Raw genomic sequence first — 25,091 nt, 5'->3', positions numbered from 1 at the left:
CATGTAAGTATCTAAGGATCCAAAGGCTTCAAGAACCAGGGCACCTGCAGCCCAGTAGTGTGGCTGAAAGAGGAGCCCAGCCTTGCATTGCCCTGATGCTTTTTCCAGATTCCAGAGCACATGTTCTGGAAGGGTCACAGGCTCCTGGGCTACTGTTGCACCCTCAAAGTGGGGAGGAGCCAAGCACCTGCTCAGACAGCCATGTGCAATTCTGAACCTGCTCTGCCAAAGAAAACACCCCTGTCTGCCCCAGCCCCAGCATTTATGTTCAGAAAGGCCTCTGTCTTCCCACTTCCAGGGCTGCTGACCAGATGTGGACCTGGGTGAAGGCGGGGCAGGTCTGAGGAACCAGGAGGCCATTAATCTGCAATTAGGACTGTGCACACCCCTACCTGCTCCACCTACTTCCTCTTGACAACTGCACAGCTAAAAAGCACTTTTAGAGGAAATGGATCCCTAAGTTCATCTTCTGGATGAGTCATTTTGGAAAGAGTTTTTGTGCAGATCTCATTGCCCTGGGCCAGTTAGCTCCACTCAGAGGCCGAGGTCAGGAGATCAAGACCATCCTGGCTAACACAGTGAAACCCCATCTCTACTAAAAAAGAAATACAAAAAATTAGCCAGGCGTGGTGGCGGGCGCCTGTAGTTCCAGCTACTTGGGAGGCTGAGGCAAGAGAATGGCATGAACCTGGGAGGTGGAGCTTGCAGTGAGCCGAGATCGCACCACTGCACTCCAGCCTGGGCGACAGAGTGAGACTCCACTAAAAAAAAAAAAAAAAAAAAAAAAAAAAGAGAGAAGAAAAAGGAGGAGGAGGAGAGTCTTATTCTCAATATCTACGTTACTTCATTTCAATTTTAGGGCAATGAGACTATAATGAAAAGGCAGTTAGAAGACACACACAAAAGCAAAACCTTAAGATGGGACAGGAGTGCTGGCTCCCTCAGCTCAGACCCCAGCCAGGACTGTTGCCCCTAATGTCAGAACTGGGCTGTGGTGTCTGCTCAGCTGCCCCTGGTCTGCTGGTGCTATCTGAGAGGGTGTGGAGGTAGACAGCTGGGGCAGAGGATGGAGGTGGGAGAGCATAGCCTCAGGGAATGGCCTGGGGTTCAGGGGTTAGCGACCCCTGCCAGGGTTCTGTTCACCTGCATACACAAGTTAGCCTGGTGCCTGTTCTGCTCCAGGTTTGCCCTTCTGCCCAGTCAGAGCCAAAGTCACACTCCAGGTATGCTTTGCAGTTGAGAAGACCAGTGAAAGCCCATGAGCGCTTCACCCCCTCCAACTGGCTCTAGGCCAGGTCTAGCAACGGGCTGCCTGCCTGTGCTGACTCCTTCCCACTCCTCACTCACACAATACTAAACTACAGCAGAGGAATAACGAAACATAAAATGACATCATGAAGAAATCAGGAGGAATGACCTCAAAGGACAAGGGATTTCAAGAAACCTGAAGAAGGCAAGAGGTGAATGCTGGAGTGATGACTGACAAATGTATAAGAGGAAGCCACAGCCTGGAATGAAGACACTGCCAGGGAGCTGGAGCTGCAGGGAGTGGGGTCCATAGAAGCTGGTGGGGCTCAGGATTCGAAATGACAGGTACCACAGAGGGCAGGGGAGCAAGCGGTGCTATAAACATGGGCATCACTGACAAGGGACCTATCCTTCCCCATCCTCCAACCACTGTCCAGCACAAGAGCTTGAAGCCAAGCCAAAAAAGGAGACTCATCTTTAAAGACATTGATTCCTGAGAAAATGCAGCCAGCAGTAGACTGAAGAGTACTTTAAGCTGATTTGGTGCTATATTCAGACCTTAACAGGGGAGGGGGTTGAAAAGCGAATTCCTGATCCTCCTCAAAAAGAAGGCAAAGTACCAGAATCTCCACCCACACAGGTGGCCCCAGTGTAACGTGAACCAAACAACAAGCCCCACCCTGGTCACCTAGCCTGCTGACAGGATGGCAGACCTGCCCACAGCCTGAGGTAGTCAGATACCACCATCTTAAGAGGACTGCATGCCCAACGGATGTCCCTGGCCACCATACCCTAAACCAGCAGACCACTTCCAGCCAGCCCAGGGCTCCACACAAAGCCCACTCTTCCCAGCCAATCAACCTCACTAGACAATGTCCTTTCCTCTGATGGAAAAGAATTCACTATCTTTCCGTTGTAAAAGCTCAACTCTCATTTTCTGCCCCAGAACCTCATCCCCAAGAACCTACTCGATCCTGCATTGAAAGTTTTCCTGCATAGCTATAAAACTTTTTGCCTTGTGTTCTATTATATTAATATCTTTGACCTCTAGTCATTTTTATTTAATGGCACACCTAAAGTTTTGGGAACCCTGGGCTAGGGTAGGTGATTAAGCTCCCACTTCATTCTCCTAAGTGGACAATATGCAATATAAGCATGTGCTCACATTTTTGAGAGAAGACTACATGTTTGAAGGTTTCCCATTGTCATATTTGTTGAATGAGATCATACCAGGTATAGGGCAGTGCGTGCACATGTGTGTGCGTGTCCTTTCATCACAGAGCCTTTTGCCCGCAAACTCAATATGGAAGCCCAACACACAGACCTGCTAAGAAGGTGCTCAGATGAGAAATGAGGAGGAAACCAGTGCCCCATCTGCTCAGCTCCTGTTTCCTCCTCGTGGCCCAGCTGCTTTCTCAAACCAGATTTCTAGGAAACACAGTTAGCAACCCTGACACAAAACAACTAAAGACTAATTTACCTGTATGAGGAAAAAACACATATATTTTATTTTGTAAAATACATAAAATAAAAAATGAGCAGTTATCCTTACCTACACACTTGTAAACACTGACTGATGAAATCATAAGTAGATTCAGCCAGTTTCAGTTCAGCAATTGTCTTCCTCATCCTCATCTACATTTAATGAGAGTTAACTGTGAGTCAGAGCTAAGTGACTGACGTATACACTATCAATCAAACCAAACAGCAAAACCATGTAGCCAGGATTGCTATTATCCACATTTTCACACGTTGAAGAATTTGACCAAGCTCTCATAGCTTGTGGTGGCAAGGGCCAAGGTGCAAAACCAGGTCTGGACTCCAAAAACCATGCATGCTCTTCACTACCATGTTTCACAAGGCCCCAAATAGGCGCTTTGTATTTTTTTTTCTGTATTTTCTAAGTGTTTTACTTGTATTAATCACTTTCATAATATTAAGGACATTTTAATTTGGAAGCCAAAAAAAAAAAAAAAGAAAAGAAATAGGTAGTAGGGGGAGAGTTGGTTTCTTAAGACCAAGAGGAACAGGCAAGGAAGGGATGCTGTAGGGCGGCCTCTCCAGCCTGGGGTCACCATGAAGATGGCCTCATTACAAAGGCAGAGCTCAGACAAAATTCTTCACTCCAACAGGGTCTGTGATCCTCGGTCAGCCAGTCAATCCCATCCTTGAGCTTCCTCCCTTCCTGGCAATTGATAACATTAGGAAAGCTTATTAGCCTTGATGTTACCAAACACTGTCATATAATTATACCGACAGGCGAGAAATGGAGGGTGTATGAGAACCAAAATTCCTCATCTGCCAAAACAAATCATGTCTAAAGTCGATGAATCAGCACATAGCAGTATTATTTAGGAATGTGAATAGAAGTATTATCAAAATAGATAATTTAAAGCTGTTCTCTCTGGGGAAATATCAATGGGGGAAGGCTAAGCAGCTGGGACATAAGAGATTGCTGTATTTTTATAAGCATTTTAGCACTATTTGGCTTTTCAAATCAAGTGTCAATTTTTTTGGATTTGTTAAAACAAAGTAGTAATAATAAAACTTACCCTTCTTAGTGTAATCCTTTAGCTTAATGAACTCCAGTAGGCTCAGACAGAATGTGGTTTGATGTAGTTTGTGGAGCCAGGAGATCTGAGACACAGAAGATGGGAGGTGCCTGGTGTTGTGGAAGAGCCATGGGTCAGAAGACCTGGATTCTGACCTTGGCTCTGCTGCTCTGTGCTGTGTGGCCTTGGGAAAGTAGATTAACCACTCTGAGCCTCTCTACCCCTAAAGGCAGGCACTCAGACCCCATACAAACCAATGAGAGGATTAAATAACATAGATGCCAACCCAACAATGAAAACAAAGCTCATGGTGAGGATGCAAGGTATGGGGACCTGTGAGGCCTGCGTCAGGTGGGTGACAGCCATGGAAAGACAGAGCCCTAGATAGAAAGGAACAGACCTCTGGCCCCTCCACCAGGCCCTGAGCCCAAGCCCAAGGCTCCAGACATGAGCTGAACTCCCCTCACCTTCTCCATGCTGCTCCCAAGTTCCCTGAGACCAGGAAGTGTATTTTAGGCTTCTGTGAACTAGAGAGAGTCAAGTGTCCCAGACTGAAGTCTGCATCCCTCTGTGAGGCTCACCCAGACCCATGAGCTCATCTAACTGGCACAAAGTCTTTCCTCAATTCTGCCCAATTAAAAACAAAATCTGCAAGTTAACTGGCTGTATGGGACCCTCTTTAACAAAGTCCCTCCTCAATTTTGCTCAATTAAAAAAATATAAATAAAATAGCTTTAAATTACTTGGCTTTAGAAACAAACGTGGTAAAAAACCTTAGGCTCAAGAGAGAAACTCCAGGGTGGAATCTGGCTCACCACTAGGTCTAACTTTGCCACAGGTCTGGTCACAGCTGTCATTTTAGGACAAGCACATCCAGGCTCTCCAGAAACCAGGCCAGCCTGGGGCAATTTCTTCCAGGCTCTAAGCATTTAGAAGAGCCCACAGCTTTTGCTCACAGCTCAAGGACCAGGTGTTGACTGCCTGCTTGCCAAGGCTGCTTTTCCTCCCTCCTCTCCCTGGAATCATAGCCTGTACTGACTTGGGGTTGGGGAGAGGTCTGTTAGGTTCATGCATCCCTGCCTCCCTCTTTCTTTCCCTCCATCACCTGTGACCAAAGACATCCACACCCCATCGAACAGCAGTATTCTTGCTGGTATGTCATGCAGTGAAGAGGTAGAAGGATGCTTTGTGAAGCAGCCCTGCACACAGAGAACCCAAAACAAGACACCAGACCAGGCCCAAGGCACCTCCACCAATACTGACACACAGTGGGGATGCTAACGTAAAATTTCCCAAAGGTCCCAAGCAATACAGACTAATGTCTGCACAGCCAGCACATGGGTGTAAACACACAGAGCTACAGATTCATTCCCCCCAAAATAAAATTTATTCTTTGGTGCTTCATACTTGGCAAGGGTTAATCATTATGTCCGTTCATACAATGATTAAATTAATAAAATACATCTGGATCAGAGAAAACCTCAGAGACCAATTTTGATTCCATAAGCACAAAGTAAAGAACCTGAAACGGAGTGGCGATGCAGTAAAGGAGAAGTTAAGGGGAGTTAATTAGCCGGTGATTAAATGTCATTTTCCCTGAGTCAAGTAATTCCCATTTTATTCAAGTGCTCTGGAAGTGGTGAAGGTTTTTTTTGTTTTTTGTTTTTTTCTGTCATTTTAGGGAATTCTTTTTTTGTCCAACAAATAATTCTCAGTTGTCTGCTTTTAAAAGTACTGTGTAATTTCTAAATTACAATTTTTCAAAATCAGGCTGACACTTCCAACTTCCTCTGGCTGGGGTTTTCTGAATCATCCACAGAAAGATGGCTGCTCTGCGGAGAGCCTGCCTGGGAAACCGGCTTGTATATCCTGTGCCCCAAAGCATCCACTTCCTCAAAGGTGTAGCCAGGAGGCTCAGGATATGAAGCTAGGCACCTGCTCATTTCCTTGGGAGTAAAGCTGATGGTGTAGGTGGTCTGGCCTTCCACAGGGACATTTCCTCGAGGGCCAGACCAATGAGGCTTACAGCTTTTGGTATTGATAGGCGGGTGGGGCACATAGTGGGCCCGAGTGGTGGTCAGGCAGTCCAAGGGCTCGGTGGGAAAGTCCAGCTGGGGAATGGGCTTGACTGGCTCTGTGCGCATGCTGGACCACTGCTTGTAGTCATCCTTGGTGGTGGAAGAGCCTTCAAAGCGACCGCTTTTCCTAATCTGAGGTACAGGTCGGCAGGACCGAGCTGGGACACCCTTAGGGTATGTGTAATGGGCCTGCACTGTTGTCAGAAGATCCATGCTGTCTTCAGGAGGGACGTAGGTGATGGGAGCTTTGGAGAACATCTGGGGCGTTGGCCAAGCTTGGTACTTATCTCGAAACTCAGTGGTGTTAGAGAAAGGCATGTCTAGCCCAGGGGGCCTGGCTAGAGGTTTCAAGCTCTTAGCAGGCTCACCCATCAGGCCCCGATAGGATTGTTTATGAGTGGTAAGGCTTTCAAAGGGGATTTCACAGGGCCTGAACTTCTCTGCTTCATGCACAAAGCGCTTCTCCATGGGGTGGGCCACGTAGCTCATCTTGTAGTTAGTCACATCCTCCAAGGGGATGTTACAGAGCTTTGGCATGGCCAGAGGTTTACAGCTCACAGTCTTCACAAGGCCTTTTATGGGGTAATCGTCCTGGTGTGTGGTCCTATTATCAAACCTGACTGATGCTGGCTGGTATTTGTGTTCCAGACGAAGTGGCTGTCGCCTTGGTTGGTTCCAAGGCAAATAATCAGCTGAAATTAAAGCAGAAGAGGTAATTAATAATAAATCAAGTCAACCAACTTGCATATATTCTACAGAGCCCGAAGGTCATAAGCCAGTCTCCAATGAAGTAATCTTTGAGACAAAGGAACGACAGAGCACATCCCTGCTACCACTTGATATAGTGGGATAGGCAATTCACAACCCACCACTGGCGGGCCATCAGCCAGACGAACCAGGCCTACCTGGTCATCTGTGGGGTGACAGCCCACTGTGTCCCTGTAATCCTCACATCTAATCCACATATATCAAATATGCTACTCCAAAGGAATAGGGCATTGTATTGGCTGGTGAGAGAAAAGTGGCTGCCACTTGTATAAAACTTATTACATAACAGGCAGTGTTCTAAGTGCTTTATATATCAACTCACTTAATCTTCAGACTGTCCTAATAAGGTGGGTACTATCAATGCCAGTTTTATAGATGCAGAAACAGATGCACAGAAAATGAGAGAATTTGTCCCAGCTCACTTGGCTAGAAGTGAAAAAGCACAAATGCAAATTCAGACCCAGAGCCCACGATCTGACCCACTCTACTCTCTGGTTCTAACAATTAAGGAATACCAACTACATGTCAGTCAATTGTGCTCAAGTCTTTCCATACATGATCTTGTTTCATCTTCACAATAACCCTTTGTGATGGGCATGATTCTCTCCATTCTACAGATTTCTAAAACAAGGCTCAGAGGAGCTAAGAAACTTGCCCGAAAGTCACATGGCTAGCGAGTTAAGTTGGAATTTAAATCGTATTGTTGACTCCAAAGCCATGTTCTTCTGATACCTCATATCACACACTTAAGGACATTATATTTCCAGATAGAGTAAAGGTGAAAGAAAAAAATAATCAAAGGGAAGATTTGCAGGAGGAAAACAACTTCAGAATGTTTGAAGAATGAAAAGAATTGGCCATTCTAGATGTCCATCTCAAGAGGAACCTCTGCTGTGGGGCTAGAACTGCCAACACAAAGGGAGGCCTGGACTCCAAGGAAATATGCAGTAGAGATGGCCTCTAGGCATCTTGAGGACCAGACACTGTCTTCAGACAGCGCTGTAAGCCTTTGAAACTGACTTTATCACACAGACCCTCAGGGCCAGCACTAAGACTGAACGTCTAGGTGAGAAAAATGGGACGACAAACCATGTGATTCAACTGCCTTGGCACTGCTGGCATTCTTTCAAAATACTTGACTGACATCCAAGACCTAGGTTGCCCCACTGGGCCCTATAAATTAACAGGTTTAAAGTAGCGCTAGTGAGCCCTCTAAATCCATAGGGAATTCTCTTGCTTACCACTTTACAAAAGGTTAGAAAAAAAAGCAGCTTCCGAGGAGCCTTAGGTATATACACCAACACTAGTGGAGTCCGCAGGCACAATTTGTAACAGCTTTATTGAAGTCTAATTTGCATAATAAAACGTACCATCTTAAGTACACAATTTAGTGACTTTTATAGAGTTGTATATCCATCACCAAAATCCAGTTATAGAGTATTTCCATCATGCCAAACATACCAATTATCTTCATTTGTAGTCAGTCTTTACTCCCATCTCCAACCCCAGGCAACCATTAATTTGCTCTTGGTCTCTGTATCTGTGCATTTTCTGGACTTCTCATATAAATAGAATCACCCAATATGTAGCATTTTGCATCTGGCTTCTTTCACTTAGTGAATGTAATTGAGGTTCATCCATATTGTAGCTTATATCAGTAGTTTACACCTTTTTATTGTTGAATATTACATGATACCAAATTTTGTTTATCCATTCACCAATTGATGGACACTTTGAGTTGTTTCTACTCTTTGGCTATTATAAAAAAATTCTGCTATGAGCCTTTGTCAAGAAGTGTGTGAACATATATTTTCATTTCTCTTGGGTAGATACTAAACTGAAATTTCTAGGTTGTATGGAAAAATCTTATCTTTAGCTTTTTTTAAAAGATACTGCCAAATGTTCTCAAAGTGAAGAAGTAGATGTGCCATTTTACATCCCACCAGCAATGTATGAACATTCTCACTTCTCCATGTCCTCATCAACACTTGTTACCATCTGTGTTTTTAAATTATTGTAGACATTCCAATGGGTATTTAGTAGTATCTTGCAGTGTCATTTACATTTCTCTAATGACTAATGATGTTGAGTATCTCTGCATGTGCTTGTTAGCTCCTCATGTGCTTTCATTGGTAAAATATTGAAATATTTTGCCCATTTTAAAATTAGATTGTCTTATTGAGTTTGCATATTCTTTACATATTCTAAATACAAATCTTACACCAGGTATGTGATTTACAAATATTTTTCCCAAGTCTATCACTTCTCTTTTCATTTTCTTATTATTTTAACAAAACACTCACCTGACACCTGACCCTTTTCATTTTCTTAATGGTTTCTAAGTGCCCAAAGGTTTTGAATTTCAATAAAGTCCCATATATAATATCTTTAATAAATCATGCTTTTGATGCCATATCTAAATTATTTGCCTGTCCCAAGATATCATAGATTTTTCTCCCATGTTTTACTTTGAAACATTTATAGTTTTAGCTATTACATTTAGGTTTCTGACTCTTTTGAGTTTGGATGAGGTAATTTCATCTTTTTGCATGTGGATATCCAACTGTCCCAGCACCATTCATCAAAAAGACTATCCTCTCCCACACTGAAGTGCCTAGGCACCATTGTGAAAAGTCAGTCACAATAGGCACAAAGGCTTATTTCTGTACTCTCAGCTTAGTTGCATTGGTCATTTTACTTGTCTTTATGTCAGTATAACTGTCTCAATTGCTGTAGCTTTATAGTAAAGTTTTATAATCAGGAAGTTTAAGTTTTTCAACTTAGTTCTTATTTTTCAAAAATACTATCAGCTATTCCAGTTTATTTTGATTTCATACATAAAACCTAAAATTACTTTGCCAAGTTCTAAAAAGGAAAAGGAGTCTGCTGGGATTTTGATAGGAACCGCATTGAATCTACAGATCAACTTGGGACAACCCTACCTTAATAGTACTGAATCTTCCAATCCATGAACACAGAATGTCCACCATTTTTGTTCAGATTTTAATTTCTCCCAGCAATGTTTGGTAGCTTTCAGCACACAAGACTTGCACTTTTTTTTTACATTTTATTCCAAGTATTTTATTAATTTTGAGGCTATTAGAAAGAGAACAGTTTTCTTGACTCCACTTTGACTGTCCATGCTAGAATATAGAAACAATTGATTTTTTTTTTTTTTTTTTTTTTTTTTTTTGAGACAGAGTCTCGCTCTGCCGCCCAGGCTGGAGTGCAGTGGCCGGATCTCAGCTCACTGCAAGCTCCGCCTCCTGGGTTTACGCCATTCTCTTGCCTCAGCCTCCCGAGTAGCTGGGACTACAGGCGCCCGCCACCTCGCCCAGCTAGTTTTTTGTATTTTTTAGTAGAGACGGGGTTTCACCGTGTTAGCCAGGATGGTCTCGATCTCCTGACCTCGTGATCCGCCCGTCTCGGCCTCCCAAAGTGCTGGGATTACAGGCTTGAGCCACCGCGCCCGGCGAAACAATTGATTTTTATATATTGTTCAGTACTGACATCTTGCTGAACTCATTTATTAGTTCTGGTAATTTTTGTGGATTCCTTTGGGTTATCTGCACACAGGATCATGTTGTCTGAGAATAAAGACAGCTTCGCATTTTCCTTTCGAACCTGGATACATTTACTTGTCCGCTTGCTTTTCTTACATTATTGCACTAGCTAGAACCTACAATACAGTATTGAGTTGAAGTGGTGAAAGCTGACATCCTAGCTCTTGTTCTCAATCGGGGGAAGCCATTTACTCTTTCACATTAAGTATGATGTTTTACAAGTACAGATTTTTTTGTGGATGCCCTTTATCAAGCTGAGGAAGTTTCCTTCTAGTCCTAAGCTTGTTGAGAGCTTTTATGAATGTTGAACTTTGTCAAATGCTTTCTCTCAACCAAGTGGCTTTTTTCTGTTACTTTATTAATGTGGTATATTAATTGGTTTTCTGATGTTACACCAACTTTAAATTCCCAGAATCCCATAGTTTTATAAATATTGAGTCTGTAACTGTCTTTTAAAAGAAAAATTACCTTTTTAATGATTTAAGAACAAATAAAAGTATATATTTAATACCTAATTACATTTACCAGTATGCTTTATTACTTTTTATAATATACTTTATTACTTTTGTGCTGCCATCTGGTATCATTCCCTTTTAGCCTGAAGGATTTCTTTTAGTACTTCTTGCAAGCTAGGTAGCTGTAACTTATCTCCATCTTTATCTGGGAATGTATTTTGTCTTCATTATTGAATCATAGTATCATTAGATATGAAATTCTTGGAGGATAGACTTTTTTCTTTCAGTACTGTGAATATGCAACCAACTGCCTTCAGTCCTCCATTGTTTCTGAAGAGAATTTAGCCATTAATAATGTCATTTTTGGGCCAGGCGCAGTGGCTCACGCCTGTAATCCCAGCACTTTGGGAGACTGAGGCGGGCAGATCACGAGGTCAGGAGATCCAGACCCTCCTGGCTAACATGGTGAAACCCCATCTCTACTAAAAATACAAAAAATTAGCTGGACGTTGTGGCGAGCGCCTGTAGTCCCAGCTACTCAGGAGGCTGAGGCAGGAGAATGGCATGAACCTGGGAGGTGGAGCTTGCAGTGAGCCGAGATTGCACCACTGCACTCCAGACTGGGAGACAGAGCAAGAATCCAGCTCAAAAATAATAATAATGTCATTTTTCTGTACGTGATGAGTCATTTTTTTGCCTCTTTCCAAATCTTTGTTTTTGGCTTTCAACAAATTTGACTACGTTGTGAATAGATGTGGATCTCTTTGTACTTATTCTATTTGGGTTGTGCCATTTGAATGTATTAATACACATTTTTCATAAAATTTGGCAACTTTCAGCAATTAATCTAACATTTTTCTGCCCCCTTCTTCTCCTTTTTGGGCCATCATTATGAGTATGTTAGTACACTTTATGGTATTCCATGAGTCTGAGTTTGGACTTTTCCCTTAATCTTTTTCTGTTCTTCAGATTGGGAATCCCTATTGAACTATCCACATTTTTGCTGATTTTTATACCAGTTCAAATCTGCTGTTGAGCCCCTCTAATCAATTTTTTATTTTAGTTATTGCCCTTCCAACTCCAGAGTTTTCATTTGGTTCTTTAATATTTCCCGTTACTGATATTCTCTATTTGATGAGCAACTGTTGTCATACTTTTATTTATTTAAACATGCTTTCCTGTTATTCTTTGAACATATTTATAATAGCTACTTTGAAATATTTGTCTGCTAGGTCCAACATCTGGGATCCTACAGAGATACTTTTTGTTGACTGCTTTTTCCCCTCCATTCATGGGTCATACTTCCCTTTTTCACGTCTTACAATTTTTTTGTGTAAAACTCAACACTTTAGATAATATGCTGCAGCAACTCTGGATTCTGATCCCCACTGGGAGTTGGTTTTACTTGTGTTTAGTGGCTTACCTGCACTAATTCCATAGAGTCTTATCTTCCCTGCAGCGTATGGCCACTGATATTTTTGTTCATTTTTTTCTTTTTAATCTGTTTTTGTTTTTACTTTGTTTGTTTGTTTTGAGATGGAGTCTCGCTCTTGTTGCCCAGGCTGGAGTTCAGTGGCACAATCTTGGCTCACTGCAACCTCCACCTTCCTGGGTTCCAGTGATTCTCCTGCCTCAGCCTCCCAAGTAGCTGGGATTACAGGCACCCACCACCACATCCAGCTAATTTTTTTTTATTTTTTATTTTTTGTATTTTTATAAAAACAAACAAAACTTCCTGACCTTGTGATCCGCCCACCTGGGCCTCACAAAATGCTAGGATTACAGATGTGAGCCAACATGTCTGACTTCCTAAGGGTCACTCTGTCAGCATAGTTTAGTGGTCAGCCATGACTGGTCAGAAGTTAAACTTAAGAACTTTAAGCCAGTAAGGCATTCACACTTTGCCAATGGAACTGTGTGTGGGTTAGGAAAAACACATAGAAAGATCAGGTAGTTTATAAGTCTGATTTGGCTTTTACTTCCTACTGGGCTTTCTCATGTCTTCCCTGCACAAGAACTAGGCCTAACCGGGGATGATTAAGGATGATGAGTTGATAGATGGGCTCCTTTCTGATTTCCCTTGAGCCTGCACACAGCCTTGCCCATGTGCACAGCCTTCCAGACTACTCAACCAGAGATGATAAGTTGATAGACGGGCTCCACTCTGATTGCCCTTGAGCCTGCACACAGCCTTGCCCATGTGCACAGCCTTCCAGACCACCAGGAACACATATGAGCTTATCAAGATCCACTGTGCCTATCTCATTCTCTGGATCTCCCTTCTTAAATTCCTAGCTGGTTTGCTGGTCTGTTGGTTGCCACAACTAGCACTGCAGCCTCAGACTAACTCAGAAGTTGTCTTCCCTGATTTCTTGCCATTAAGATCACTGCTGTTTTTATTGAAACCCCTGGGTATGCACTGTATTCCCAATCAAGTCAGGCCCCACTGACAGCAGAGCTGCTTGTTTCCACAGACTAGCCTGCTCAGGCAGAGCCACTACACAGATGAAACAGTGGGGGTGGGGATGGGGTGATGGAAGCAGCCCCAGAATAAAACATCACAGACGCCTAGTGTTAATAACCAAGGTGCCATAGTTTTTCTTTAATAAATGCTTCTCAATTTTTTGCATACCAGTGGTTGATTTCCAGAGTCTAGAAATGGTTGATTTTCACCATTTTGTCCAGTCTTGTCATTGCTTTTTGGGAAGAGGATTTGCCAAGCTCCTTACTCCTCCACTCCAGAAGTCCTGATATCTACCCCCACCACCCATCCCCCAGCACACTCTTAAGTTTATTTTAGGCTGATAATACTACCAACTATTTATCCAAAATTGGCTTCATCTTAATTGAAAATCTACTCTTTCTCCAAGAGCTATTAATGGCTCTATCTGCATCTTGAAAGCATTAGGGGGCCTTGGAGGGAACCATCTTGCTGAATATAAACCACATGTTTCCTCCCCACCCCCGCCCCCAGACTCTAGGCCTCACTTAAATGGAGGCATCTACCTGTAGAAACCTACACACTGCCTCAAGGTACTTGGGGGTGGGGAGGACAGGGCTTTTCTGGCTCTCTTCTGTGATGGATGAAGTGTTAAGAAAACAGGTTTCTAAGCTCAAAGTTGCCTCATGTGATTTCTGATACCCAACAATATAGTTGAAACCACATTGTTATCCAAGACTCCCGACTTCCTCCACCCAGCATTTATTACCAAAAACCTCCACAGGACCCTGAAAAACCTCAGAATTTCACATGACAAACTATTCACACGCCAGTAAAGCCCTTCAGGGCCAGAGTGTCATGTGGATAATTGGCAAGAACTTCTTTAAAACGGATTCCATTCAATAATGTGCCTTAAAAAAAAAAAAAAAAAAAAAAAAAGCTAAACCTAAAGCTGAGCATCAAGTAATTACACTCTCAATCTTTCCAATTGCATAGTGTTTTGAAAATGTCACAAATTACAACCAAATGCTGCTAAAGCATATTTTATTGGTGGTTTTCTGGACCCCAGTAAAGGTGCTGGCCATAGAGTGAAAAGGGGAAAAAAAGATTTCATATTTTTTCTGTGGAACAAATGTAAGCAGAATATATAGACAAAATCTAGATGGCAACCACTGAAACATGTATTTAATAACCTTGGTCTTTGGTTTCTTTTTGGGTGGTGGAGGAGGAAGAGAATCAATGTATGGTCATAAAACACGAACATTGTTATGGAAAAGACTTACTAAAGCAGCAAATTTTCACAAGGCACAAACAAGTCACCCAAGGGGTGATATACCAAGAGATAAGGGTGTGACCCCTCACAAATGCATGGGGTTATTAAGGACTCATCCAACCACATGGTAAGTGGCATGGGCCTTCTCAATCCTCACTTCTGCTCCTGGCCAGGACCCATTGGGTAATAGCCTGGATGGGGATTTGTGTAGATGTTCCAACCTCTGTCACCTGGAGCCCTTGTAAACAATGGTTCAGAACCATTCACCCACTGATTCCCTCACTTGACACAACACCCTTGTAAACAATGGTTCAGAACTATTCATCCATTGATTCCCTCACTTGACACAACACCCTTGTAAACAATGGCTCAGAACCATTCATCCACTGATTCCCTCAGTTGACACACTTTGTTGTGTCATCCCCTGTGTTTGATGATGGGAATACAGATGTTGGGCATTTAAGGCAGTTTGGGAAGCCCTTCTATCACAGGTGAGTGACAGAACAAATAAACCACTTCAACTAATAGAATGTAAGTATTTGCTATAGTCTGAATGTGCCCCAAAATTGATGTGCTGAAACTCAATCCCCAATATTGCAGTATTGGGAGGTGAGGCCTTTTGGGAAATGATTGCATCATGAGGGCTCCACCTTCACGAATGGATTAGCACTGCTATACAATGGCTAGAGGGAGCCAGCCGAGGCCCTTTTTTCCTTCTGGCTTTCACCACATGAGGACACAGCAACAAGGCACCATCTTGGAAGCAGAGAACAGACCCTCACCAGACATCAAACCTGTCAGCACCTTGATCTTGAACTTCCCAGCCTCCAGAACTGTGAGAAATAAATGTCTTATTTATAAATTATTCAGTCTCAAGTATTTTTGTTATAGCAGCACAAATGAACTAAGAAAGTAGTATTCACAAAAAAAAACCTCGTAAGACACACATGTTGCTAACTGGTACCTATAGGTTCATCTAACTATAAATATGTTTCCTTTAGCTACATACTGATTTGTTTTAAAATCGGAATTGCAGAGGAAAATATGAAATCCAACCTCAAATGCACATGTTCCAAGAACAAAAACCCTGTCCATCTATGCATGCCTGGTTCTGAGCAGTCCAGTTGAGACTTGACTGGTGTTCATTTATTAACTCTGCTTAAGTAGGCAAGCAGTTAACAGGTACCAGAAGTTTAAGGAAAGTGAGAAAGAAAATAGGATTTTCTCAATTTTAACTTTGTTAGTAGGGAAGTCAGCCATTATATTAGTCAGTTCTTGCACTGCTATAAAGAAATGCCTGAGATTGGGTAATTTATAAAGAAAAGCAGTTGAACTGGCTCATGGTTCTACAGGATGTACGGGAAGCATGGTAGCATCTGTTTCTGGGGAGGCCTCAGGGAGTTTTACTCATGGTGGAAGGCAAAGCATGAGAAGACATCTTATACGGCAGGAGCAGGACAGAGAGAGTGAGTCAGGAGGTGGGGAGGTGCCACACGCTTTTAAACAATCCTAGGAGAACTCACTCACTATACAGTACTAAGGGGGTAGGGGGGTGCTAAACCATTAGAAATCACCCCCATTATACAATCACCTCTCACCAGGCCCCACCTCCAACACTGAGGATTACAATTTGACATGAGATTTGGTGGGGGCAGAGACCCAAACCCTGTCAGCCATGATTCAGTTTAAGCTGTGGAATATTCACTCTTCTGTAGTTTGAAGAGGACAGCCTGAGATGTAGCTATATGGACAAAGGGAGAGACAGGGGAAACTGGCAGTGAAAGAGATTAAAGAGTACTGGTGGGGTGTGGTGGAGTGCGTGCATGCAAGTGTTTGTGTGTGTGTGTGTGTGTGTGTGTGTGTGTGTGTGTGTGTGTTGAGTGGTAAGTAGTTTCCTGGGGATAAGTAGGGAGGACTTCTCTTTAAATACTACATGTAGACCTCCTCCATCCTTGCCAATCCCCAAGACAAGCAAGGAGCATTGTTCACTCGCAGACCTCTCCCTGCAGCTAGGGAAAGGTGGAAGACAAGGAACTGAACTGACAGGCAGGAGCTCTGAAGAGTCTCTCCCTATACTAAGATTCATAAACCAACAGGGCACACAAAGACAGTGTAGAGGAGAGGTGAGTCCGCCATTGGATATGCCCTATCAGAGTCCCTTATCCCCTCCACCAATGGTGGAAAGCGCTCACTGCAGTTTCATTCCTCTATCCCACTTGCTCAATGACTGTGGTGCCTTATTTCTGGTCTTCTTGTAAACACTGGATTAAAAGGGAGAAGAATGCATTCAGTAGAGGCAAAAGTGCCCCCCAACACCCTGCCCATGGTCATACACCTGGTTGTATGGACTCCTTTGTGAAGCACCTGTGTAGTGCCTGCTGTGAGAGGGTAATTGGCAAAGAAAAAGACAAACAGATCCCTGCCCCTTGGAGCTTACAGCCTGGCCATTATAGGAAGCATTAAAAGTACACAATGAATGACAAGACAGGGGAGTGCAAGGCACCCATATAGCATCCAGTCTGACACAGGGAAGGGCTCAGAATGTGATCTTTCAGCTGCTAGCTGAAAGGGTAAGTGCTCGATCAAGGAAGCAGAAGGATTCTATGTAGAAGACATCACATGTGCTAAACAAATGCCCTGAAGCAGAAAAGAAATGTAGGAAGGGACCTGAAAGAAGGCCCTGAGGCTGGAGCAGATGGGCTTAGACATCAGGACCTCCAAGGCATCAGAGGAGGCAGTCAAGGTTTGGGTTTTTATCATAATAGGATCATATGATTTGATAAAATAATGATTTTATCAAATGATTATCTGAGGAGTTTCATACACAGGAGAGGTCAGATCAGATGGCCATGTTTAGAAGACTGCTCTGCTCCCTTTCTGTGGAAAATGGGTAAGAGCTGACAAGACTGGATATATGCTCAGGTGTGTGCCCAGGTATAGACATGCAGAAAACAGGATTACGGCTTTGCCAGGAGGAAATAGCAAAAGGGCTGAAGAGAGAGGGAGTCTTGGCTATCAGTAGCAGATGGGCTCCAAAGATAGGCCATGGAGTAGACTCCGTGGGAGGGGGGACAGACACAGGAGGGGCTGGTGGTAAGAGGGAGGGTTGAGATGTCAATGGACTGGAGGTCCCAACAGGGCCAAGGACTAGCATGGTGGGAGGAGATAAGAGGACAAGCCCAGAGGACAGGATGCCAATGTGCACAAAGGCTTCAGAAGTGGGGCCACTTCGGGGTATGATAACATTCAGAATATTAATCAGTTTTTGTACTGCTGACAAAAGGTGGCTTGACCAAAAGTAGCCATGGGTGAGTGTTAGAGGAGGAAGCTAAAGAAAATAAAAGGGCAGAGCTCAGATTGCTGAAGAGGCCCATGCCAATCCAGTCCTCAGTTCCTGGAAGACTCAGAGAAACTCAACTAGGCACAGGGTCCTCCAGGATGACAGAATTAGAGGCCCTTCTAGGAGCTCACATCCCTCCAACCTCACTACCTCCACCACCATCTTCACCCTAAATGCTTGGCTTGACTAAAGAAAAGTGGCCCCCTCTCTTCACAGCATTGAGAGGTCTGTGAACTGTTTAGCATGTCCTCCTAGGGCAAAGGTGGGTATCATAAGCATGAGTTACTGATGACAAACCTGGTCTCCAGTCTCATGGTCTCAGTCTTTGCAGCTGAGCTCCATAGAGTGGCTGTCTGCTAGCACAACACATATGACCACATATCCTGTCTCTCCGCTAGGCCAGAAAGTCAAGGGCAGGCCATTATGCTTCCTTCAGTTTCTAGGACCACACCTCGTAGGTAATATCAATAGATACTCAATAAAGAAAGAAGCAATCCTGTTTATATAAAGTTCAAAACTGGCAAAACTAATTTAAGGTAAGGTATTAAAGGTTAAAATAACGGTTACATTCTCGTTGGGGAGGGTGACAGAAATGGGGTAGTAATGTTATATTTCTTGATCTGGGTACTGTTTACATGGATTTGTTCAGTGAAAATTTATTGATCTGTATAATTATAAATTGTATACTTTTCCATATGCATGTTACATTTTGATATATTTTTTAAACACCTGAATGATATATTTTTTAAACACGTGAATGAATCAGTCACTTAATCAGTGGTAGAAACTAACTTAGCTTGAACTTGAAATGCTTCCCCCAATATAGGATTCAAACTGCAAGCTAAGGCAGGGGTTGGCAGATATTCTGTATAAGAGCCAGGTATTAAGTGTCTTATGCCTCACAGAATGTGGTGTCTCTGTCAACAACTACTCAACTTTGCTACTATAGTGCAAAAAGTAGCCATTGATACTGTGTAAGTGAATGAATATGGCTGTGTTCTAATAAAACATGAACACTGAATTTTGAATTTTGTATCATTTTCACAGTCCTCAAATGATAGCCTTTGATTTGTTTTTCAATTATTAAAAAAAAATGTTTAACCTTTCTTAGCTCTCCAGCTATACAAAAACAGGCTGCTGGCCAGATCTGGTCCGTAGGAAGTAGTCTGCCAACTCTTGCACTAAGTAACTTTGCACATTAAACACGTTTCCTGGCCCGCACACAGGCTCAGCCTGTCCTTCCCCCAATCTGCCCCTCTGTGCTCTCCCACCTTTATAAGTAGGCAAATACTCCATCTTGTTGCTATATGGATATTTATTGTCCCGAGGTTTGATGGGGTCCACTCGACAGACAGTGTAGGGATTGTAATCTTTCTTATATGTCGTGAGCAAATCCATATTCTCTTCACTTGGGACGAACTGGTCATACTGGTGGGCCTTCACTGGTGCCACTTTATGAGGCCCAAAATCTCTCCTGTAAGGAAGCAAGTGCATGCTGTTGGGGTCCTTGGCTTGCAATAAGGCTTATGTTTTCTGCTCAACCCAACTCTATAAACATTTGCTGAGAAGTCATGTTCTACTCTACCTGCCTTCCCCGCTCCCCTGAACTGTTTCTCCTCTATTTCCCACCTTCGGGAAGGGTACCATCAATTATGTCTCACCCAACTCAGACACCTGTACACATCTTTGACCTCCTTTCCTCACGGCCCCAGAGCCTATCATTCACCAATGCCCCTCCACCCCATTGGTTTTTCTTTCCCCTTGGTCCAGACCCTGACCATTTCTCACTTGGATCAGGTAACAGCCTGCCACCTGAGCTTCCTCCTTCATCCCTACTACTTCTATTCAATCCCCATAATGTGGCCAGAATAAACTCTCTAAATAGAAATCAGATGGCTTTCCCAGTTTAAAACTCTTCCAGGCAAAATTCAACTTCCTAGCATAATTTATAAGCCTTTCTGGACCTGGCTCCTGCCTTACTCACCCTTGTCTCTCACTATCCCCACCCCACCTGAGCACCCTGCACTCCAACCACAATGTCACTACTTCTACTCCTGCGCTCTCCACCTTCCTTCCACCCAACCCCTTCATTGTGGAGCTAACTTCCTTTCAGGTACCTCCGCCACCTTCTCTGTGTTCCCAAAAGCTTCTCCTGCTAATGTTTATCTCCTTCTTCTGCTTAGCCTACAGAAAACCCAGAAGAGGAAAATAGCGAAATAATTGGAGACCCTAAGTCCTTCATTTCTCTGCTATCTGGTGTCAGCGCCCCCATTATTTCAGGGAGTACCAAAACAACAGGATCGAAAAAGTATAATGGTCTTCGCTAAACAGGAAGCAGTCCCTCCCCAAAGTATCCCAGATAAAAAGGCCCAGATGCTCACTGCAATGCCCACCAGGAACCGCCCTAAGGAGCCAGGGCTTAGCTCAGACTTGTGTTGCCCTCCAGGGCACTCGCAACTTCCCACCTCTCAATGCTAACATTTCCCTCTGAAGGGTGTCTGCTTCACACAACGAACTGTTTTTGCCTGGAACCCATTTATTCAACCAGACAAAGGGAGGTTAGATTTTCCCTGATGGTGCTTGCCAGAACAGCCCTGTCAAGGGAAGGGGAAGGTTTCCGGACAGGAAAACATTAGGCCCAAACACCAATAAAACCCACTTCCCGGCCAAAATCTGGAGCAGCATTACTGAGCCATGCTTGACTAGCAAAGGTAACACGCTCCACTGTAACCTGTCTTGCGTGAATTATACACATGATTGTCAGTAAACCCGAACCGGGTCCTGAAAATGCTTGGTGGGATGGGAGGAGGAAGTTAGGAAGCAGGAGAATTAGTCTCTCTAGGGCTCTAAGGAGGAAATGGGAGATGCTTCAGTTGAACTCCCCTAACACCCTCTGGGTAGATTTAAAAATATATCTTAGCAGCAGTTATAGGACATTCAGCCTGGACTTCCTTCGTAGGGGCCCTGCTGTTAGCCTGAAGTGTCTGGAAGCTGACTGTGTATATCGGGGCTTATGGAGGGAATGGACTGAACAAGAAGCCAAGGGTCAGCTCCTATTTCTACTGTTCTCAATGAACAAGTACTACACCCTGGTGTCTATTCAGCACTAAACCAATTGTAACAGGGAACTAAGAGGGTAAGTCCTTAGGCTACAAAGACAAATGGAAATGCCCAGAAAACTCCATCTGAAAACCAGCTGAGTGGAAAGGGACTCTTGGTCAGAGAGTGTACATTCTAAAGGGAGTGCTCCCAAGGGAAGTTGAGCTCTCCTCACTCCCAGAAGGGATGGACAGATTTCAAGGCAGCCTGAGACCACACATTCCTAAACCCTTATAAAAGCCTGTGTTCAGTGATGGCTACCTAAGCCTGCACCCTATTCATTTCCAGGGAGTATCAGGAGGTACCAAGGGCAAGCAATGAGGAACAAAGCTGGGTGCCTATGGGTGCCTGAGCTGCTGCACTGAGCCCACCCAACCTCAAAGCACCTAGGAATGCTTTCCAGCTGTAAGCCTGCCACTCTCGGGGACCCTGCACCCAGAGTCGATGGCAGCCTCTTCTTCAGTTACTCTGACCAAGAGGACCAGCTTCCTCTCAGGGATGCCACAAAAACCTCCCTTCAAAGGCTGCCAGCCTCTTGAAAACTAAAGCACTTTTACTGCCCATCTCCCACGGCTTCTACTGGAAAAGAACAGACAAAAGCCCACAACCAAATTCACCAGTTCACAGACCATTCTGAAATTGGTTTCCCAAAGACAAAAGCCAATCATCTTTTCCAGTAGAAAACTTAAGTTCCTTTCTAAGTATTCCTCTATGGTTTAATTTATTGATCAGCTATAACTAAGGCAAATGACTACGGGGGGGTGGGGGGAGGCAATATCTACTTCTTAAGAGAAGAAAAATTTTAAAGTTTGACTTTTTTATAACCTACCTAAACATAGTTACTGTGGCTTAGGAGTGAATTTAATCAGAATGTATGTGTTTCCTCATTATGTTTTTATGTTGAGAACATTCACTGAAACCTGTCATTAACCACAACATAACTGCATGTCCCCAATCACACATAATCTTATAGCTTTTAAATTCACGTAAAAGAAAAGTCTATATTTTAGTCTTCCCAGAATTGCTCAAACTAACTAGCTTTTCTTTTTAAGAACACTAGATCTCCCCTCTCTTTCTGTGGTACATTTCCCAGTCTCTGTGCACATGTGACGTGAACCAAGAAAAAGAAACTGGTGAGAGAAGTAAGTTTCTTTTTGGTAAGTAGCTATAAAAGTTATAGAGTAGGGAAGGCCAAGAGTTAAACTCAGAGTTAAGTGAAAGGTTGGAGTGGTCCTGCTGGGGAAGTCATAACAACTTGACTTCAAATCATTTGGCAAAGCTGAAGAAAGGTGTTTGACAAGACTCCGACAAAAGGAAAGAGGAAATAACCTAACAGTGAGCTAGGGTCCCGAGCCTGCAGTGGGAAATGAAAATTTTCACCATGACAAAAGGGCCATGCATCACATTTTTTAAACCTGTTTTTAATGTTTATTTATGCAAACTTCAAGATTTGTTAGTGTATCCAAGTAATCAATTATATTAAAATGGAATCCATCTTAAAAGGAGTTCCTCCTCTTGGCCAAAGCCAACCTCTCTCACCCCTGCCCTCTTTCTCGGGAACCTCATCTATAGACCATCTCCTAGGCCATGCTTTTCTCTCTTCCTCCCTACTGCCTCCTTTCTCCACTGAGTGTTATCTCCCATCTTTAAAGGTAAAGAGCAAAATAAGACACAATCCTCACTGGGCTCCATTCTCCTTCGGTTTTCCCTTCTCTCTTCCGGAAAGTGTTGTCTATAAGTACAGACTTGCCTTCCTTTCCTCATGTCCCACCCATCAAATCTGATTCCCCTCACTCCTGGATACTCCAAGCATCACTTGTTTTCCAGACCCAACCGCTGCTTCTCATCCTTATCCCACTGTGCTTGTTCAAAGCTTCCATCCTCTCACTCAGTTTTTCAATTCTCTCTCCCTTGACTTCTGCGATACCACTCCTCATGATCTTTTCTCCATCTCCTCTATGGGGTTCTGCTCTTTGTCAGTTGATTTGACTTTGTCACTTCTACAGGTAATTCTCAAACTTCCCAATGTCAAAAGGCACTCTTCTAGAGAAACTATTCTCCCATCCTAGGCAGCTTGGGGAGTCCATCCCAATGTGCTGCAAAAGATCCTTGGCTGAATCACAGGGCTTGATTCATGCCCCTGGTCCTTATGTGACACAGAGTCTGCCTTACCTTCACTATAACAGATGGGATTCCAAGCCCATGCACTCCAGCATCCAAGTTACATAGCACCTGTCTTCTCCTCTGCCTTCTAGGCCCCTCAACTCCCACTAAGGCTGAGGCAAATATCTGTTACCACTTCATATAAACTCTAGCCAAACTATTTCAAATGACTTTAAAGCTCTAAAAAGGTGGATTCTGGGAACAGCCAACAGGTGGAAGCAGAAAATGGCACTGTTTGAGGCTTCATTGCTTAATTTTCCATTAACTATTTAAGATTCAAAGCTTCTAGCCTAAAGGTCAGCTCCACTCTGTGCCAGGCAGGGCAACTAAAAGGCAGATCTCTATTGATTATCTTTTCTTGACTACAAAACCAGAGGGCCGGCTGGGCATGGTGGCTCATGCCTGTAATCCCAGCACTTTGGGAGACCAAGGCAGGCGCATCACCTGAGGTCAGGAGTATAAGACCAGCCTGACCAACATGGAGAAACTCTATCTCTACTAAAAATACAAAATTAGCCAGACGTGGTGGCACACACCTGTAATTCCAGCTACTTAGGAGGCTGAGGCAGGAGAATCGCTTGAACCCAGGAGGCGGAGGTTGCGGTGAGCCCAGATGGTGCCACTGCATTCCAGCCTGGGCAATAAGAGTGAAAATCCATCTCATAAAAAAAAAAAAAAAAAGAGGACCAAGTTTGAGGCAACCACAGTTGCTGGAAAATGGTAAAGAAACCTGGAAATGAGAGAGCCAAAGACAGGAAGCCCTAAATTCTGTACATAAACTGGGCCCAAATCTCTGCATGACCTCACATATATGGGGTAGATTTCAAGCTAAAGAACTGAAGTGAGATTTGAGCTGCCAGCCAAGACACAGAATTTGCATTGTAAATCAAATCAGGTTACCTGACTGCCAAAGATAAAAACACTTTTTAGAGCAATGCATACAAGTATCTAAGGTGCCCACAACATAACAACATTCTCACTGTACAAAAATCAACCCAAAATCTGACCCATGCTCAAAAAAAAAAAAAAAAAAAAAAAGATAATTATGGAGACCAACTCCAAGCAGACCAGACATTGGAATTAGCTGACACGGGTTTTAAAGTAGCTTTTTAAACCATGCTCAATAAGGAAAGCAAAGTAAGGCCATAATGAATTAAAAGATAGGAAATCAGGTAAAATAAATAGAAACTAGATAAAAACAGAATCAAATGCAAATTCTAAAACTGCAAAATATGTGAAGTAGAACATTCATTGGATGGGCTTAAATCACAAAATGGAGATAAGGGAGAAAAAGTTGGTGAAGTTTAAACTAGATTAATAGAAACTATCCAATCTGAAGAACAGAGGAGGGGAAGAAAAGACTGGGGAAAAGAAATGAATAGATCATCCATGAAGGAAAAATTACTTGAAGAAATAATGGCCAAAATGTCTACAAATTTAATCAGAAATACAGTATAGACAATTCAAAGGCTCTGAGATTGCCCAAGCAAGTCCAGTGCCGAGAACTCTATCTGCATTGTGTTCACACTAATTCTCAGGCCCAGGCTATGGAGGCTAAGTATACGCCCAGTGGTACAGCTCTGAGTAGGAGAGTCAAGTATCTATTTGAACAAAAATATATATATATACAAAATTCAATGGGTAGTGCAAGACTCAAGCCTGCTACTAACTCTCTTGTTTCTTTCCTGACCTTTGGAGAGGATACCAAATGCCCTTTCTCTCTTAGCTCTTCCCTCCCTTACTCTCCTTGGTTTACCAAGCAGTCTTGTCAATAAGTGATAGAGTTGAAGCTACCAATTCCCGGCCCTCTGCCTTTCAGCCACACCCATCGAGTCTGAACTCAATTCTATCTCCTCACTCTGTGCCTCCATTCCACTCTACCCATGGTCCCACTCCCTTTAGGATAAAGGTCCAACACCATTGAAGACTCACCTCTTTCTTCCGATGCTGTTCATTTTGCCCATCTTTAGGGAGCTGGCTTAGCTAACAGAATGTCTCAAATTGGGGTCCCAATGTTTTACATGTCACCATGCTGATGGGGAAATGAGTCTTGAAGTGCAAACCTCTTATTCATAAATTGATCTCAGGTCTATCTGAACTAAAGGCAGATTC

At 43.4% G+C, this 25,091-nt stretch overlaps 1 protein-coding gene across 3 annotated transcripts in view; it reads right to left on the bottom strand.

Moving 5' to 3' along the window:
- Window positions 1-5,168: 5,168 nt before the first annotated feature.
- Window positions 5,169-25,091, bottom strand: part of SAXO1 (stabilizer of axonemal microtubules 1) — a 120,223-nt gene continuing 100,300 nt past the window's right edge. For 2 of the 3 annotated variants that reach the window (XM_025359358.1, XM_025359357.1), the window contains exons 3-4: window positions 18,989-19,191; window positions 5,169-6,570 (exon numbers count right to left, since the gene is read on the bottom strand). In XM_025359358.1, coding sequence (XP_025215143.1) covers window positions 5,567-6,570; window positions 18,989-19,191 — 1,207 coding nt within the window. In that variant the 3' untranslated portion in view covers window positions 5,169-5,566. The remainder of the gene's footprint in view (window positions 6,571-18,988; window positions 19,192-25,091) is intronic. The other variant, XM_025359359.1, reaches the window with a different exon arrangement.

The sequence above is a fragment of the Theropithecus gelada genome, chromosome 15 (assembly GCF_003255815.1).
Source record: "Theropithecus gelada isolate Dixy chromosome 15, Tgel_1.0, whole genome shotgun sequence".
Classification (NCBI taxonomy): Eukaryota; Metazoa; Chordata; class Mammalia; order Primates; family Cercopithecidae; genus Theropithecus; species Theropithecus gelada.
This window is presented reverse-complemented; position numbering and strand designations above follow the sequence as displayed.